Source organism: Sapajus apella, unplaced genomic scaffold (genome assembly GCF_009761245.1).
Source record: "Sapajus apella isolate SASKATOON/1434 unplaced genomic scaffold, GSC_monkey_1.0 scaffold17, whole genome shotgun sequence".
Lineage (NCBI taxonomy): Eukaryota > Metazoa > Chordata > Mammalia > Primates > Cebidae > Sapajus > Sapajus apella.
This window is the reverse complement of record NW_022436957.1, coordinates 17,956,611-17,971,085: the sequence shown is the minus strand read 5'-3', so window position 1 is coordinate 17,971,085 and position 14,475 is coordinate 17,956,611. Positions and strand designations below refer to the sequence as shown.

General features: G+C 40.4%; 1 protein-coding gene across 1 annotated transcript in view; it reads right to left on the bottom strand.

Moving 5' to 3' along the window:
- PHEX (phosphate regulating endopeptidase homolog X-linked) overlaps window positions 1–14,475 on the bottom strand; it is a 222,302-nt gene that overhangs the window by 11,609 nt on the left and 196,218 nt on the right. The window contains exons 17-20 of the mRNA XM_032286120.1: window positions 13,759–13,826; window positions 11,203–11,333; window positions 6,711–6,776; window positions 5,694–5,798 (exon numbers count right to left, since the gene is read on the bottom strand). Coding sequence (XP_032142011.1) covers window positions 5,694–5,798; window positions 6,711–6,776; window positions 11,203–11,333; window positions 13,759–13,826 — 370 coding nt within the window. The remainder of the gene's footprint in view (window positions 1–5,693; window positions 5,799–6,710; window positions 6,777–11,202; window positions 11,334–13,758; window positions 13,827–14,475) is intronic.

The window sequence follows — 14,475 nt, the reverse complement described above, 5'->3', positions numbered from 1 at the left end:
TGATCTTTGTTGCTTTAAAGTCTAATTTATCAGAGATGAGAATTGCAACTCCTGCTTTTTTTTGCTCTCCATTTGCTTGGTAAATCTTCCTCCATCCCTTTATTTTGAGGCTTTGTGTGTCCTTGCATGTGAGATGGGTTTCCTGGATACAGCACACCGATGGGTTTTGGCTTTTTATCCAATTTGCCAGTCTGGTCTTTTGATTGGGGCATTTAGTCCATTTACATTTAGGGTTAATATTGTTATGTGTGAATTTGATACTGCCATTTTGGCGCTGGCTGGCTGTTTTGTCCGTTAGTTGATGCAGATTCTTCATTGTGTTGATTCTCTTTACCATTTGGCATGTTTTTGGAGTGGCTGGTACTGGTTGTTCCTTTCTATGTGTAGTGCTTCTTTCAGGAGCTCTTGTAAAGCAGGCCTGGTGGTGACGAAATCTCTGTGTACTTTCTTGGTCACAAAGGATTTTATTTTTCCTTCACTTATGAAGCTTAGTTTGGCTGGATATGAAATTCTGGGTTGAAAGTTCTTTAAGGATGTTGATTATTGGTCCCCACTCTCTTCTGGCTTGTAGGGTTTCTGCTGAGATCTGCTGTGAGTCTGATGGGCTTCCCTTTGTGGGTAACCTGACCTTTCTCTCTGGCTTCCCTTAGCATTTTCTCCTTCATTTCAACCCTGGTGAATCTGAAGACTATGTCCCTTGGGGTTGCTTTTCTTGACGAATATCTTTGTGCTGTTCTCTATATTTCCTGGACTTGAATATTGGCCTGCCTTGCTAGGTTGGGGAGGTTTTCCTGGATAATATCCTGAAGAGTATTTTCCAGCTTGGATTCATTCTCTTCGTCGCATTCAGGTACGCCTATCAAAAGTAGATTAAGTCTTTTCACATAGTCCCACATTTCTTGGAGACTTTGTTCATTCCTTTTTACCCTTTTTTCTCTAATCATGCCTTCTCGTTTTATTTCATTGAGTTGATCTTCGACCTCTGATATCCTTTCTTCTGCTTAGTCAATTCGGCTGTTGAAACTTGTGCACGCTTCACAAAGCTCTTGTGTTGTGTTTTTCAGCTCCATCAATTCACTTATATTCCTTTCTATTTTGTCCATTCTCGTTAGCATTTCATCAAATCTTTTTTCAACGTTCTTAGTTTCTTTGCATTGGGTTAGAACATGTTCTTTTAGCTCACAGAATTTTCTTACTACCCACCTTCTGAAGCCTGATTCTGTCATTTCATCCAACGTTGTTCCCTTGCTGGTGAGGAGTTGTGATCCCTTATAGGAGGAGAGGTGTTCTGGTTTCGGGTGTTTTCATCCTTTTTGGGCTGGTTTCTTCCCATCTTTATGGATTTATCTACCTGTCGTCTTTGTAGTTGCTGACTTTCAGATTGGGTCTCTGAGTGGACGTTCTGTTTGTTGATGATGAAGTTATTTCTGTTTCTTAGTTTTCCTTCTGACAGTGTGGCCCCTCTGCTGCAGGTCTGCTGAGGTCCACTCCAGGCCCTGCTTGCCTGGGGCTCACCTGCAGTGGCTGCAGAACAGCAAGGGTTGCTACCAGTTTTCTTCTTCTGCTATCTTTGTCCCAGAAGGATACCCGTCAAATGTCAGTCTGATCTCTCCTTTATGAGGTGGCTTTTTGGCTATACAGGGGTCACGGAGCTGCTTGAGGAGACAGTCTGTTCTTTATAGGAGCTCAAATGCTGAGCTGTGAGCTCCGTTGTTCATTCAGAGCTGCTGGGCAGGTACATTTAGGTCTGCTGCAGCAGAACTCATAAACCGCTTTTTGTTCCCAGGTGCTCTGTCCCAGGGAGTTAGGGCTTTATGAGTTTCCATTGTACTGCTGCCTTTTTTTTTTTTTTTCAGGGCTGCCCTGCCCAGCAAGGAGGCAACACAGTCACTGTCTGCCTGCAGAGGCTTTGCTAAGCGGCTGTGGGCTCCGCCCAGCTGCTGTATGAACTTCCCTGCAGTCCTGTTTATATGGGTGTAGTTAGAACTGCCTCGGCAATGTTGGCCCACCTCTGTATTGGCGGACTCTCTGTAATGGCAGGTTGCCTGGGCAATGGCAGGCTGCCTCAGGAATGGCGGACTACCTCCGTAGTGGTGGAGTGCCTCGGTAATGGCAGACGCCCCTCCCCCACAGAGCTGGACCATGCCGGGTTCAGCTGCGCTTGCTATGGAACTCTCAATCCAGAGAGTTTCTGATTGCTGTTCTTTTGTGGTGGTGGGACCAGCCGAGCCTGATCACCTGGCTCCCCGCCTCAGAGCCTTTTTTTTTCTTTTTTAGTTGAACAGTCAACTCTATCACAGGTGTTCCAGTCACCTGTTGAAAAGTTGCCAGGATCTGTGTGATTTCGCATGCAGTGACTTGCCAGCTTAAACAGCGGCACTTTTTTTGCCCAGGAATCCCCTGGCCTGGCTCCCTGTTCAGTCCCCTCTTTAATCAGATGAATGGGCAATTTCCCGGGGCTCCAATCGCCAGCCAAAAGGGCACCGGGACCAGTGTATTTTGTATGGAGAACCCCTGGCCGGGGCACCAACAAAGCAGCCACGCCGACCAAAAGAACCACACCGGCGAACTGTGGGGCTCCTCCGCCTGGGAATCTCTTGGTCCGTGGGCAATAAAAATGCAGCGTCCACTCACCCTCTGTGCTTTCACTGGGAGCTGCAACTCCGAGCTGTTCCTAAACGGCCATCTTGGTTCTTCCCCAATCTGTTGTTGCTTTTGATGAAGAAAAACCACCAGTCACAGTGGTTCTGAATTTGACTTCTTTGAAGGCGTTTTGTAATGTGATTCCCTAATTTCCTCAGAAGTTAGCTGATGTGAAGTAGTTTGTGGCATTTGATTTTACCTCATTTCTTATGGTCTTACATTATAATATAGTATTGTCTTTGCTCCATATATCACTTAAGAGACTTCTGAAAACACATTATGGCTGCTACTGTTTTCTTAGTACCTTCCCAGGAGGGAAAGTAATTTTACTCCTTAGAAGCAGACTTACTTTAAAGTGTAAAAGATTGAAAATCTCCTCATTCTGTCAGTGGGAAAAACTCCAAGATAAATTTCTCACTAGTGATATAAAATAGCTTTCCACTTTCCCCCCCTAAATCTCTTCACTTTAAAATAAATCAGAAATAGTTTGGTATTATATCTGGAAACATTTCAAAATTATAAGTAACATCCCTATCAATTAGTTTATTTAATCTACAAAGAGATATTGTGGACTAAGATGTAAATAGTACGAACTGATAGATCACTATACTTTGTCCTCTAGAGTAGGGGTCAGCAAACTTTTTCTGGAAAGAGACAGGTGGCAAAAATTTTAGGCTTTGAAGACCATAAAGTCCCTGTTTCAGCTATTCAACTGTGCCACTGTAGCACAAAACCAGCCACAGGTCATGATTAAATGAAGGCATGTGGCTGCTTTCCAATAAAACATTATTTACAAAAACAGGCAGGAGGCCTTATTTGGTCCTATAGTTTGCCAACCCCAACTCTAGAAAATTCTATTTTTTGTATACTTATTTTAGATATCTGACCCAGCACTGACCCAAAAGGGAGTCTCCTTAGTTTAATTGTTAGTCTTATACCTTTCAAGCAATTGATCTAAAAACATCAAGTGTCTTCAAAATACCCAGCATCTTTGCTGGGTGCTATGGAGATGCACAGGAAGTGTAAAGATCCAAAAGATTAGCTGTGAAGATAAAACTAAAATTCTTGAACATTTAGAGAGCAGCTAAGTACTCAACTGCATGGTAATGAAAGTAAGTGTAAAAGGAGTTGAAGATAAAAGAAAATAATAAGGACTGGAGGAGTCATTGGGGAAGAGTTTATGGAAGATGTGGAGGGAGTGGAAGATGGATCCTGAAGGATGAAGCTTAGATTGAATAGCCATCTGAGGGGGAAGAGTAGGAAAGCTTGTATTATAGAAGGAGAATCAGAAGCAAAGCCAAAGAGACAGTAATGGACATGACATTGTAGGGCGGAAGTGAGGATACTTGCCTAGCTGAGTTTTTTTTCTCACTCAGTGGAGTTATGGGAAATTGAAATGGGTTGGGTGGAGTCGGATCATACTGAAAATCTGGGAAGTCAGATGGAGATGGAGGTGTTTGGCTTCCATGTGGTCGGCATTTGAGAGCCACTGTAGTTCTTTGAGCAGGTTGGTAATGAAATAAAAGTGGCATTCTGAGGTAAGTGAAACAGTGGTTAAAAAAAAAAAAAGTGCTGAAGTCAGATTAACATTCCGTAAGGCTGTTGGGATAATCCAGAGTAGAGGATATTAAGATTATGCCTACATATGATGAGATAGGGTAATGGGGATGCTATGGAATAAATGTTTCTGTTCCCCAAAATTCATATGTTGAAGCCCTAATCCATGTTATGGTATTAGGAGGTAGGCCTTTGGGAGCTAAGTAAATCATGAGGGTGAAGCCCTCATGAATGGGATTAGTACCCATATAAGAGGAGGCCAGAAGAGCTAACTAGCTCTTTCCACCTTGTGAGGACACAGAAGTTGGCAGTGTGCAACCCAGAAAAAAGCCCTCACCAGAACTCAACCCTGGTAGCACCCTAATCTCAGACTTCCAGCCTCCAGATCTGTGATAAATTTCTGCTGTTTTTAAGCCACATAGTCTATGACACTTTGTTATAGCAGCCCAAACTTCCTAAAACAGGAGAGAAAATATTGAATCTGAAAAGCATTTAAAAGTATGAAACATCTAGCTTCCGGAACACATGTAACAAAAATAAGGATAGATGCATCACATAAGACCTAAGAATCCAGGCTTTCTAACCAGGACAATTCAAAGACTGGGGATGTGATGATAGAAAGAGGAAAACTAAAAGGAAAGTCATTTTGTTGATGACTAGAGTTTTGTTGACATCAGGTTGCTAAATAATAACTTATTTAGTGTTTTTATATGAGCTTTAAGAAATAGAAGACTCCAGGCAAGCAAGAATCCTTTCACAAGAGTCAATTATAGAAGACTTGTAACTGAATGAGCTTAGCAGTGAAAGCAAAGACTTAGGAACAAAAGGTTGTACTGATGATTTGAGCATATACATACATTAGCCCCCTGTGAGGCCATTCATTAGAACCTTTATTGACCTGTCTCTGACTTCTTTGAAAAGGTTGCCTAGATGTTTATGACATAAGCTGTAATAACTAAGAAAGACTTGGCACTTGCCTCATTAGCCAGAGACTCAAACTCAGAACTGTGCTTTATTTCCTGCACATCTTCCTTTCAATTTCTGCTCTAAGAGCCTGTAAAACTCACAAAAGAATGACATGACTCTAGTTGCCTTTGTTGTTTTTCAGCTTTAGGGGTCTGTGCATATGCATTCGAGAGTTGGGAAGGTGACCCTGAGGGTCCTCCACAGGCTGAGAGCAGTGGGATAAAGTCAGCAAAGGAGGAGAAATACAGGAAAGGGCAGGCTCATGAAAGCCAAAGAACAACTTACTAGATAGAAATGGTTACAACTAGTATCAAACACATTAAGAAGTCAAGATACGTTGAGGAACTACCAAATGAATTACCATAGGGCTGGTAACCCACTTGATTTAAAAAATACAAATATACCTTGATTCAATTAGCTAATTAATTATGTACTCTAAGAAGGCAAAATTTTTGCTAAAATCAAATTCATGCCATAAAACTTTTGTTTGAAATCTTTCTTTGATCCCCTTTCCTCGGTCTACTCACATGAGCATAACTCAGGAAGAAGAGCTGGTTGTTGGTGAATGGAATGCCTGGTAGAAGAGGCTCCTCAACTCCCTGCCTTCTGTCATTTATCCATTTCCTGTAAGCCTGGTGAGAGAACAAGAAGAGATGAGTCTTTGCAATGGTGAGTTTTTCTCTTTTCTCAATAGGTACTCCTGCCACATGCAAAATGCATCATGTCAAAATTTTCTTTATGAAAAGAAACACCTGGAAATGCATGTCCATGTCCTATCACTTACCAGTAATGCAGGTACACCTGCAGAAAGGCCTTACACTCAATGTATACCAAAGCAGCTGGACCAAAGCATTCAGATGTTAAATAACACTTGGGAAAAGAAGCTGTTCTTTCTATTCCTAGCAGGGAACAAACTAATACAATGGCAAGACCCCTATGGCAATAAATTTTGGGGTCCACATGTTACCATTGTTTTTACTTTGCCACGTAAAAGTAGTGCCCTCCTTTTATAAAATATAGAAAACACATAACCGGGAATAACAGTCCAGTCGTTAAATTGAATGCATTTAGCTTTATGAAATCTTTCTGCATTCTCCTTATGCTTGTTATTTGACCACAAACTAGTGGATGATGAAAACGTTACAATGAACCTTGCCCAGTATATGAGAACCACTACCCTCTGGCCATAACTGAGAAGTTGGATATTGTAAGAGGACTACAGAAAGACCTACTCAAGGAAAACAAATGAACCTAGCCCCAAGGAGAGTTCTGTAGCAGGCTTCAATCTGATTTCTAAAAGCTATCCTTTAAATACATGATTCTCAATAACAAATATTATTCTTTAGGGTGACTTTCCACCCCAAAAAGAAAAAGAAATGTAGTTCTATTTATATAATAGGGTCAACGGGGAGATACACTTCTATTTACAGAAATTCCAAAATATCTAACGCCTCAAGAACATAACTGTGGTATGAAGTGAGGTACACCCATATGGTGTTTAATGGCTTGATTTTTAGAACCACAGCAAACATAGCAACGCATACCCTAAAAGCTTCCCGCAGGCCTCCATTATCAGCAATATTTTCTCCCAGGGTCCTCTTCCCCTTTACCTAACCGAAAGAAAAAAGAAAAATGAGTGTTTTGTGGTCAACCATCATTCAGCAAGGGGCATAAATATTATAGCAAGAAAAGTATCAAATTTTAAAGAGAAAATTACATTCAGGAAATCAAAGATAGTCATAATTAGCCAGCTCCAATAAAACGTTAACAATATTCTGAGAGACTGTGGTTTAATGGGGAAAATTAGGAATGTCAATACACAGGTTACTTTCTCTGATTAACTCACAGAATTTGAGTATTCTTCTCATTGCGCCTGTGTTTCCAAAAATTTACCATCCACACAGGAACAAGATTTCAAGACCTTCAGCAATTTCTATGAAAAATTAAAAGTAGCTCTCCTAGGGAACAAAAATCAAATAGAAGTAGTGCAGATCACAAGGTTGAGGTTTGCAATATGTATGACAACCAGCCAAGCATGGTAAATAAATTCTTCCCAATATTCGAGATTGTTTCTTAAAACTTTAAATGAGCTAGGACAAAAATATTCTAAACCAATACAGCCCACAAGCCAAATCCCACCTGCTACTTGTTTTCGTACAGGCTGCAAGATAAGACCAGATTTTACATATTTCAACAACTGGGGAAAATCAAAAGAAGGATAATATTTGGTGGCACATGAAAATTATGTGAAATTCAAATTTTAGTGTTCATAAATCAAGTTTTATTGGGTCACAGCCATGCCCATTCGTATACATATTGTCTGTAGTTGCTCTCTTGCTACAATGGCAAAATTAAATATTGCAACAGAGACCATACGCCCCACAAAGCATAAATTATTTACTGTCTGGCTGCTTATAGAAAAGTCTTTCAACCTTTGTGTAATAGGCAGAATAATGGCCTCCCAAAGATGTCTGTGTCCTAATCCCTGGAACCTGTGAATATGTTATCTTATTCACTGCAAAGAAGATTCAGGCACAGAGGAATGGCCCCTACGAAATGAAGCTGGAAAAATAAAGTATGGCAAAGGAGACTTTTATGATGTGATTATGTTAAGGATCTTGAGATGCAGACTTTAGCCTGGATTGTCCAGGTGGATCCAGTGTAATTACAAAAGTCCTTACAAGAGGAAAAGGGAGGCAGGAGAGTGTCACAGTGATGCAACGTGAGAAGACTCCACTGGTCATTGCTGGCTTTGAAAAAGGAAGGGGCCATGAGCTAAGCAATGTGGCCGGCCTCTGAAAGCTAGAAAAGGCAAGGAAACCAATCCTCCCCTAGAACCTCTAGAAAGGAATGTGGCCCGGCTAACACTTTGATTTTAGGCCACTGAGATCCATGTCAGACTTCTGCCATACAGAACTGTATGATAATAAATTTATGTTCTTTTAAGCTACTAAGTTTATAGTAACTTGTTAGAGCAAGCCACAGAAAACTAATATACCTTGCTTGAAACTTTCAAACCACAGATCTTACCAACGCTTTACTTTTAAGCTAGCCCAATCACCCAGGTATCAAGCAATATCAAGGAATAAAAACAAATCTTTGGAAAATATTATTCACTGTAATCACGCAGGACCCTCCTAGCTTCAGTATACAAAGGCTACCATTCCTGCTTTACATATATTCTTTGTTATCCACAATCCTATGAGGAAAGTGCTAATTACCACCATCCTTGCTCAACAATTAAGGATCTAAAGCTCAGAGTACATAGCAGATGTTGATATCCCACCAGATCCCCTTTTCTCCCTAAACTGTGCACCCATTCCCGCAGCTGCTAACAGCTCAGATCAACCTTAGTTTATAGGAGACACCTCATTTGGAGACTTCCAGTAATTGACTGACATACAGATCGAACAGCCCCTGGGCTTAACAATTTCTGTGGTATAATTCATGCTCCAGAATCCTTTGTGGAATCAGGATGAGGCTAAACATCTGAAACCAACAGGTATCCCTCATTTTATTATAGGCTTCTCCTGAAACTACTTTCTCATATAAATCACTGACCTAGGCCAGGTGTGGTCACTCAGGCCTGTAATCCCAGCACTTTGGGAGGTCAAGGCAGGCAGACCACCTGAGGTAAGGAGTTCAAGACCAGCCTGGCCAACATGGAGAAACCCTGTTTCTACTAAAAATATAAAAATTAGCCAGGCATGGTGGAGGGTGCCTTTAATCCCAGCTCTTCGGGAGGCTGAGGCAGGAGAATCACTGGAACCCAGGAGGCGGAGGTTGCAGTGAGCCAAGATCACACCACTGCACTCCAGCCTGGGAGACACAGTGAGATGCTATCCAAAAAAAAAAAAAAAAACATGACCTAAGGAACCTCTTTCTTGGGCTCTCCTAGTGAACAGAAGACAGAGTGACGAAACTGCTCACATTTGCACTGGGATTCAAACACAAGCAGTCTTCTGTCTCCAAAGCCTTTGCTTCCTACTATGCTACCTTCTCAAGTACCAACTCCTCTTGGCTCTTGAAGATCATGATCATATTATCCAGTTCTGCTTAAATTTAATCCCCTTCCTTTTTACTCTGAGCTTTTTTTTTTTTGGAGACAGGGTCTATGTCACCCAGACTAGAGTGCAGTGGTGTGATCATATCTCACTACAGTGTTCAAACACTTCTTCCATCTCAACCTTCTGAGTAGCTGGGAGTACAGGCTTGCACCACTACACCCAGCTAATTTTTTTAAAAAATGTTTTTATAGCGACAGGGTCTCCGTATGTTGCCCAGGCTGGTATTGAACTCCTAGGTTCAAGTGATCCTCACACCTTGGCCTTCCAAACTGTTGAGAATACAGGCATGAGCCACCATGCCTAGCCATTCACTCTAAGCTTTATATCTAAAAGAGAGCCTTTTGGAGCAGACTCTCCCCTCTGGCTCCTTGAATTCTGGTCTGCCTCAGTAGACCACATGGCCCTAGGTTTGGACTCTCATGACTCAACCACAACAAAAAGGCTCAACAGCTGCTGATAGCCTGCATCTGTGGTGCCCCATCTGAGCTCTGCCGAATTCACAACAAAGAAACATTGAGGCACAAAGGAATAGCTCCTATAAATGAAGCCAGAAAAATGAAGCATGGCCCTTATATCCACAAAGGAAGCCACCCACTCTCCTGTGGGAATGAAACTGAAGCTGTTTTCTGATGGTTAAGTGGATTTATGCTAAGACAGGCATGCCCTTTCTATCGTCCTTGTGACAAAGGTACACATTTGTCAGAATTAAGTTTCAATCTCTCTGACACTTGGGCCAAAATAAATGGTGAAGAGCAGTCCACCCACACATCACCCAGATATAAAATGAACTTAAAATAAGAACCTGAGCATGATATAGGGGAAGGAGTATGGACTTTGGAGTCGTACAGACATAAACTCTTATCTAGACTCTGAACCTCAGTTTAATCCCTTTGAACCTCATACGTAAAACCTGTACACTTAGTAATAACTACACCTCTCAGGACCAGTATGGGGATACATTTGTTTCAATTAAGTCAAAAGTTTCACTCTCATGCCTGCATATGATAATCACCAGGAAATATAAATTCCCTTCCTCCAAGAAAACTGTTCTATTATTTTTTGGGTTTTTTTAAACCCAGAAAATCTTTGGCTTTGTTTTTTCCTGGGATAGGGTACTAATGAGTATGTCACAAAGGATCAGGAATATTAACTGTCTTGTATTGAACATTTACTGTAGGTCAGGCATTGTGCTAGTGCTTCACATTGCTTTGTTCATTTAATTCTTACAACAAATAAATGAGTTCAGAAACACCCATTTCACAAATGAAGATGCTGAGACTCAGGAATATTAAGTAACTTGCCCAAGTTCATAAAAACTAGTTGAACCTAGATTTGGACCCATGTCTGATTCTAGAACCCCTTTCTGCTATGCTGTTTTTGAAGCAACATATACTCCAGATGACTTTTCAGTGTGAAAACCCTTGCACTGTAATATAGATACACAGAAGCACCCATTTTAGGTCTTCTCTGGTCACAGTTGTAGATATTCCAAAATATATAGGTGGAGAAAGGGCTTTACAGGACACTGATAAGATAGCTAGACACCATTCAAGGATACTGACTGGTTTCTCTGCCTGAATGAGCAGTGGTCTCACTTGGGCTGAGCATGGTTTAAGAACCAGGAGAACCAAGTCAGTGTTTATAAACATTCCCTTTAAAAGAAGCATATGGATTTTTACCTAAGTTCATCTGCAAGTATAATAGATTTGAGGCATAGCAAGGATTTAGGTATTTTCCAGCCCCAGTAATACATCAGGACAAAGTTCCTACCTGGTCAAGGGATGACAAGGCCCCCATCCCAAAGATTCTGATTCAGCAGGTACGGGGTAGGACTCAAGAATGTTCCCAGGGAAGACAGATGCTGTTGATCTTGTAAACACGCTTTGAGAACCAATGGTTTAAGGCAAGCTAATGTCCAAATGAGGAAAAATGAAACACAAGGTTCCCCCTTAGCCACAGTTGTACTCACATTTAAGCCAGCTTTCTTCCAATAATAGTTGCTATACTGGTTAATCATACACTTTGTTTTTTCCTTAAACTTTTCTTCTGATTCAGTAGACCACCAAGGATCCAGGTTTCCATTTTTATCATATTTTCTACCTAGCAAAAAGAAAAGTTCAAAGACATTTATGTTATTTATGGAAACTAAATTCATCTTTCCTTTCCCTCACCTCGACAAGCCTTCAAAAAGCAGTCATAACAGCAGGGAACACTCTTCCTCAGATCAGCTCCTGCCTTCTCTCCGATGTCACAGGTTAATTGTAAAAAGAGTGAAAAGGATAAAGAGAATTGAGAAAGTTCTTTCCTTCTAAGGAACATAGAGCATCTTAAAAATGAGATTCAACAATTTGTTACATATATTAGTCTTATCCAATCTTGCATTCTGTGTGTTCAACTGATCTGACCCAAAATGTTCACTGGACTATGAAATAAGATGCCTTCATTTAGAAAGCCCATGGAGGAAATCAGAGCATTACTACCAGCTAAATTCCAAATGATCCATAGGAATAGCCCCAGTGAGTCATCCATACTGTGAGATCATAGACCCTGATTCAGCCCTATAAGAACCAGTTTTCTCCAAGTTGCCAGGAGCTGAAAGACACATAAAACCTCTGTTATGAATCATTCTACAGCCACTAGTGTCCTGCTTAGATGAGAAAGATTGCTCTAAAAAGAAAACTTGGAACAAGAATGAAAATCTCCAAATCATAATGGAAGAAAGATTAGTTAAACATCTTTCTGGCTATGTGCTCACTTCATTTTTCTCTACATCCTTTGAAACAAAATTTGGATGCTGCTAGACTGTCTTCTATATTCAAGGTTACTATGAGAATCAGAGGCATTGTTTAATTACACAGACAGCTTACAAGAAAGTCCCCTAAGTAAAGTTGTTAATTGGAACAACCCAAAACTCTTCAGCAAGGCTATATGCTACTACCACCACCCCCGGGATAGTATGGAGTCACTGTCCTTACTAACCACTCATTAAATAGGTACCAGACATATATTTATATGTGCAATGCACTGTCCTAAGCATTGGTTACAGAGTGAAATTGCCACCATTAGATTCATTCCTTTGAGAGAGACTTCGCAAGTTCTTTAGAAGGTTCTGGGGGAGGAATTGTACTTAAATTTCCTAGGAAGAAACTACTAGCTGTTGTTTCTTAGCTAAGACTCTCATCTCATCTCAGATAAACCAAACACCCAAAGACAGAACGTCTAACTCTGGAGAGTCAGATGACTACAAATCAGCTACATTTTAACAGAGAAACGAAGACCAGGAGAACAAAAAAATCTACGTGATTAAGGAAGGTCTGGTGGGAGTACAGAAAGACTTTTCTAGAGGAGCCAAAGGGTCTCTGGCCCTAGGGTAGGTATCCAGGAAAGGATGTTAGAGATACTACAGGGAAGGGAGGAAGAAGTCCCCCTGTATATAACGTTGCCTTGGGGCAGCTGGTTCCTGAGACTGCCTATAAATCATTGTATGGGTGTGGATGTGATAGTAATTTGCTGCTAATCCATAAGTTTCAGAGATTTCATGTGGCCTTCCAATAATACTCCAAAGTTAAAGGAGAAAAGAGTGCTGATTAACGATGATGAAGACTCTCAAAGGCAGTCATTTCTTGAGTTTATGTCGTATTCTGCTTTTTCCTTTTTCTTAAATGTCATTGGGATACAAAGCATATCCTATTACATAGATTATTAGGAACAAATAGAATAGGCCAGGGGCAGTGGCTCATGCTTATAATCCCAGAACTTTGGGAGGCCAAGGTGGGCAGATCACGAGGTCAAGAGATCAAGACCATCCTGGCCAATGTGGTGAAACCCCATCTCTACTAAAAATACAAAAATTAGCTGGGTATGGCAGCACATGCCTGTAATCCCAGCTACTCAGAAGGTTGAGGCAAGAGAATTGCTTGAACCCAGGAGGCCAAGGTTGCAGTGAGCCAAGATAGTGCCACTGCACTCCATCCTGGAGACAGAGTTAGACTCTGTCTCAAAAAAAAAAAAAAATCAGAATATAAGCCAGTATAGAGAAAAATAGACACTAAGCATTGCATAATCTTCGAAATTGTAAAAGGGAACCAGTCAGCCAAGCTCCAGAGTCCTAACTCAACAAGTCCTAACTTGGCAGCATGTAAAATCATCGTTGGAGCAAAGCTTGCTCCCCAGGGAGAATATCTCAAGACAATGAATACAGAAATGACAAAGGGAAATGCTATATATCAATCCCTGTAACTACTATGGCAGCTACAGCAATCCTGATCTAAATGCAAAGCTAATTTTATTGAAATTACAAGGCCGCTTTTTAAAGTCTACCCCGATCACCAATGGGAACAACTGTTTATTTATTGCAAGCTATCACAGCAAGACACAGGAAAAAGTTTTCAATCAGCCTTCACACTGCTTTGGATAATCTTCAAGCTATGATGCTGCTGTTATGCAAAGATAATCATGACAATTAACATCCACATAGTCAACATTATTATAAAAGCAGCAGCTTGTAAAATGAACCAGTACTTACCATTATTATCAAATCCATGTGTAAATTCATGTCCAACAATTACTCCTATAGCACCATAACTCAGAGATCTATGGCATAAATAAATAAATTGGAGATAATTACAAGCATGAATCTTAGAGCATAATCCTTTAATTTTTTTCAATGGAAAGCCAAGATAAACTGCTTTCTAGTAACCATGGTAATAACAATCTAATAACCAAACCCATAAAGCTACAAAAAAACTAAACATATCTTCCAATTGAAATAGACAAAATATAAATTCTAACATTGTCATTATGACCACATATGAACCTTAGCATCCTGCTCTGTGAAATTAGGGATGTGAAAGAGATGATTTCTAAAGTCCCTTTCAGCCCTAAGATTTCTATGATTTTATATCTGCTGTAGCTATATATTTATGAACACCTAAAACAGGGCTTGAAAAGATCCTGTCAGTAAACATATCATTTATTTTTTTATCTGGAAACTTGTTGAAAAGTCACTATAATCTTAGAAGTTAAATTGTTTTCCAAATGGAAACGTGTTGAAAAGTCATTATAATCTTGGAAGTTAAATTGTTTTCCAAATGTAGTCATAAAAAAGAAATAGAGCAGAGATTAAAAGGGATCACTCTGTTTTCAAAGGCAGTCACGTTCCTCTTTCTGTTATAGACAAGATGACAACTGAATAGCAAGGATTTGAAAAAGGTGCCACATTATTTCTCTTCACCTCTGAAGA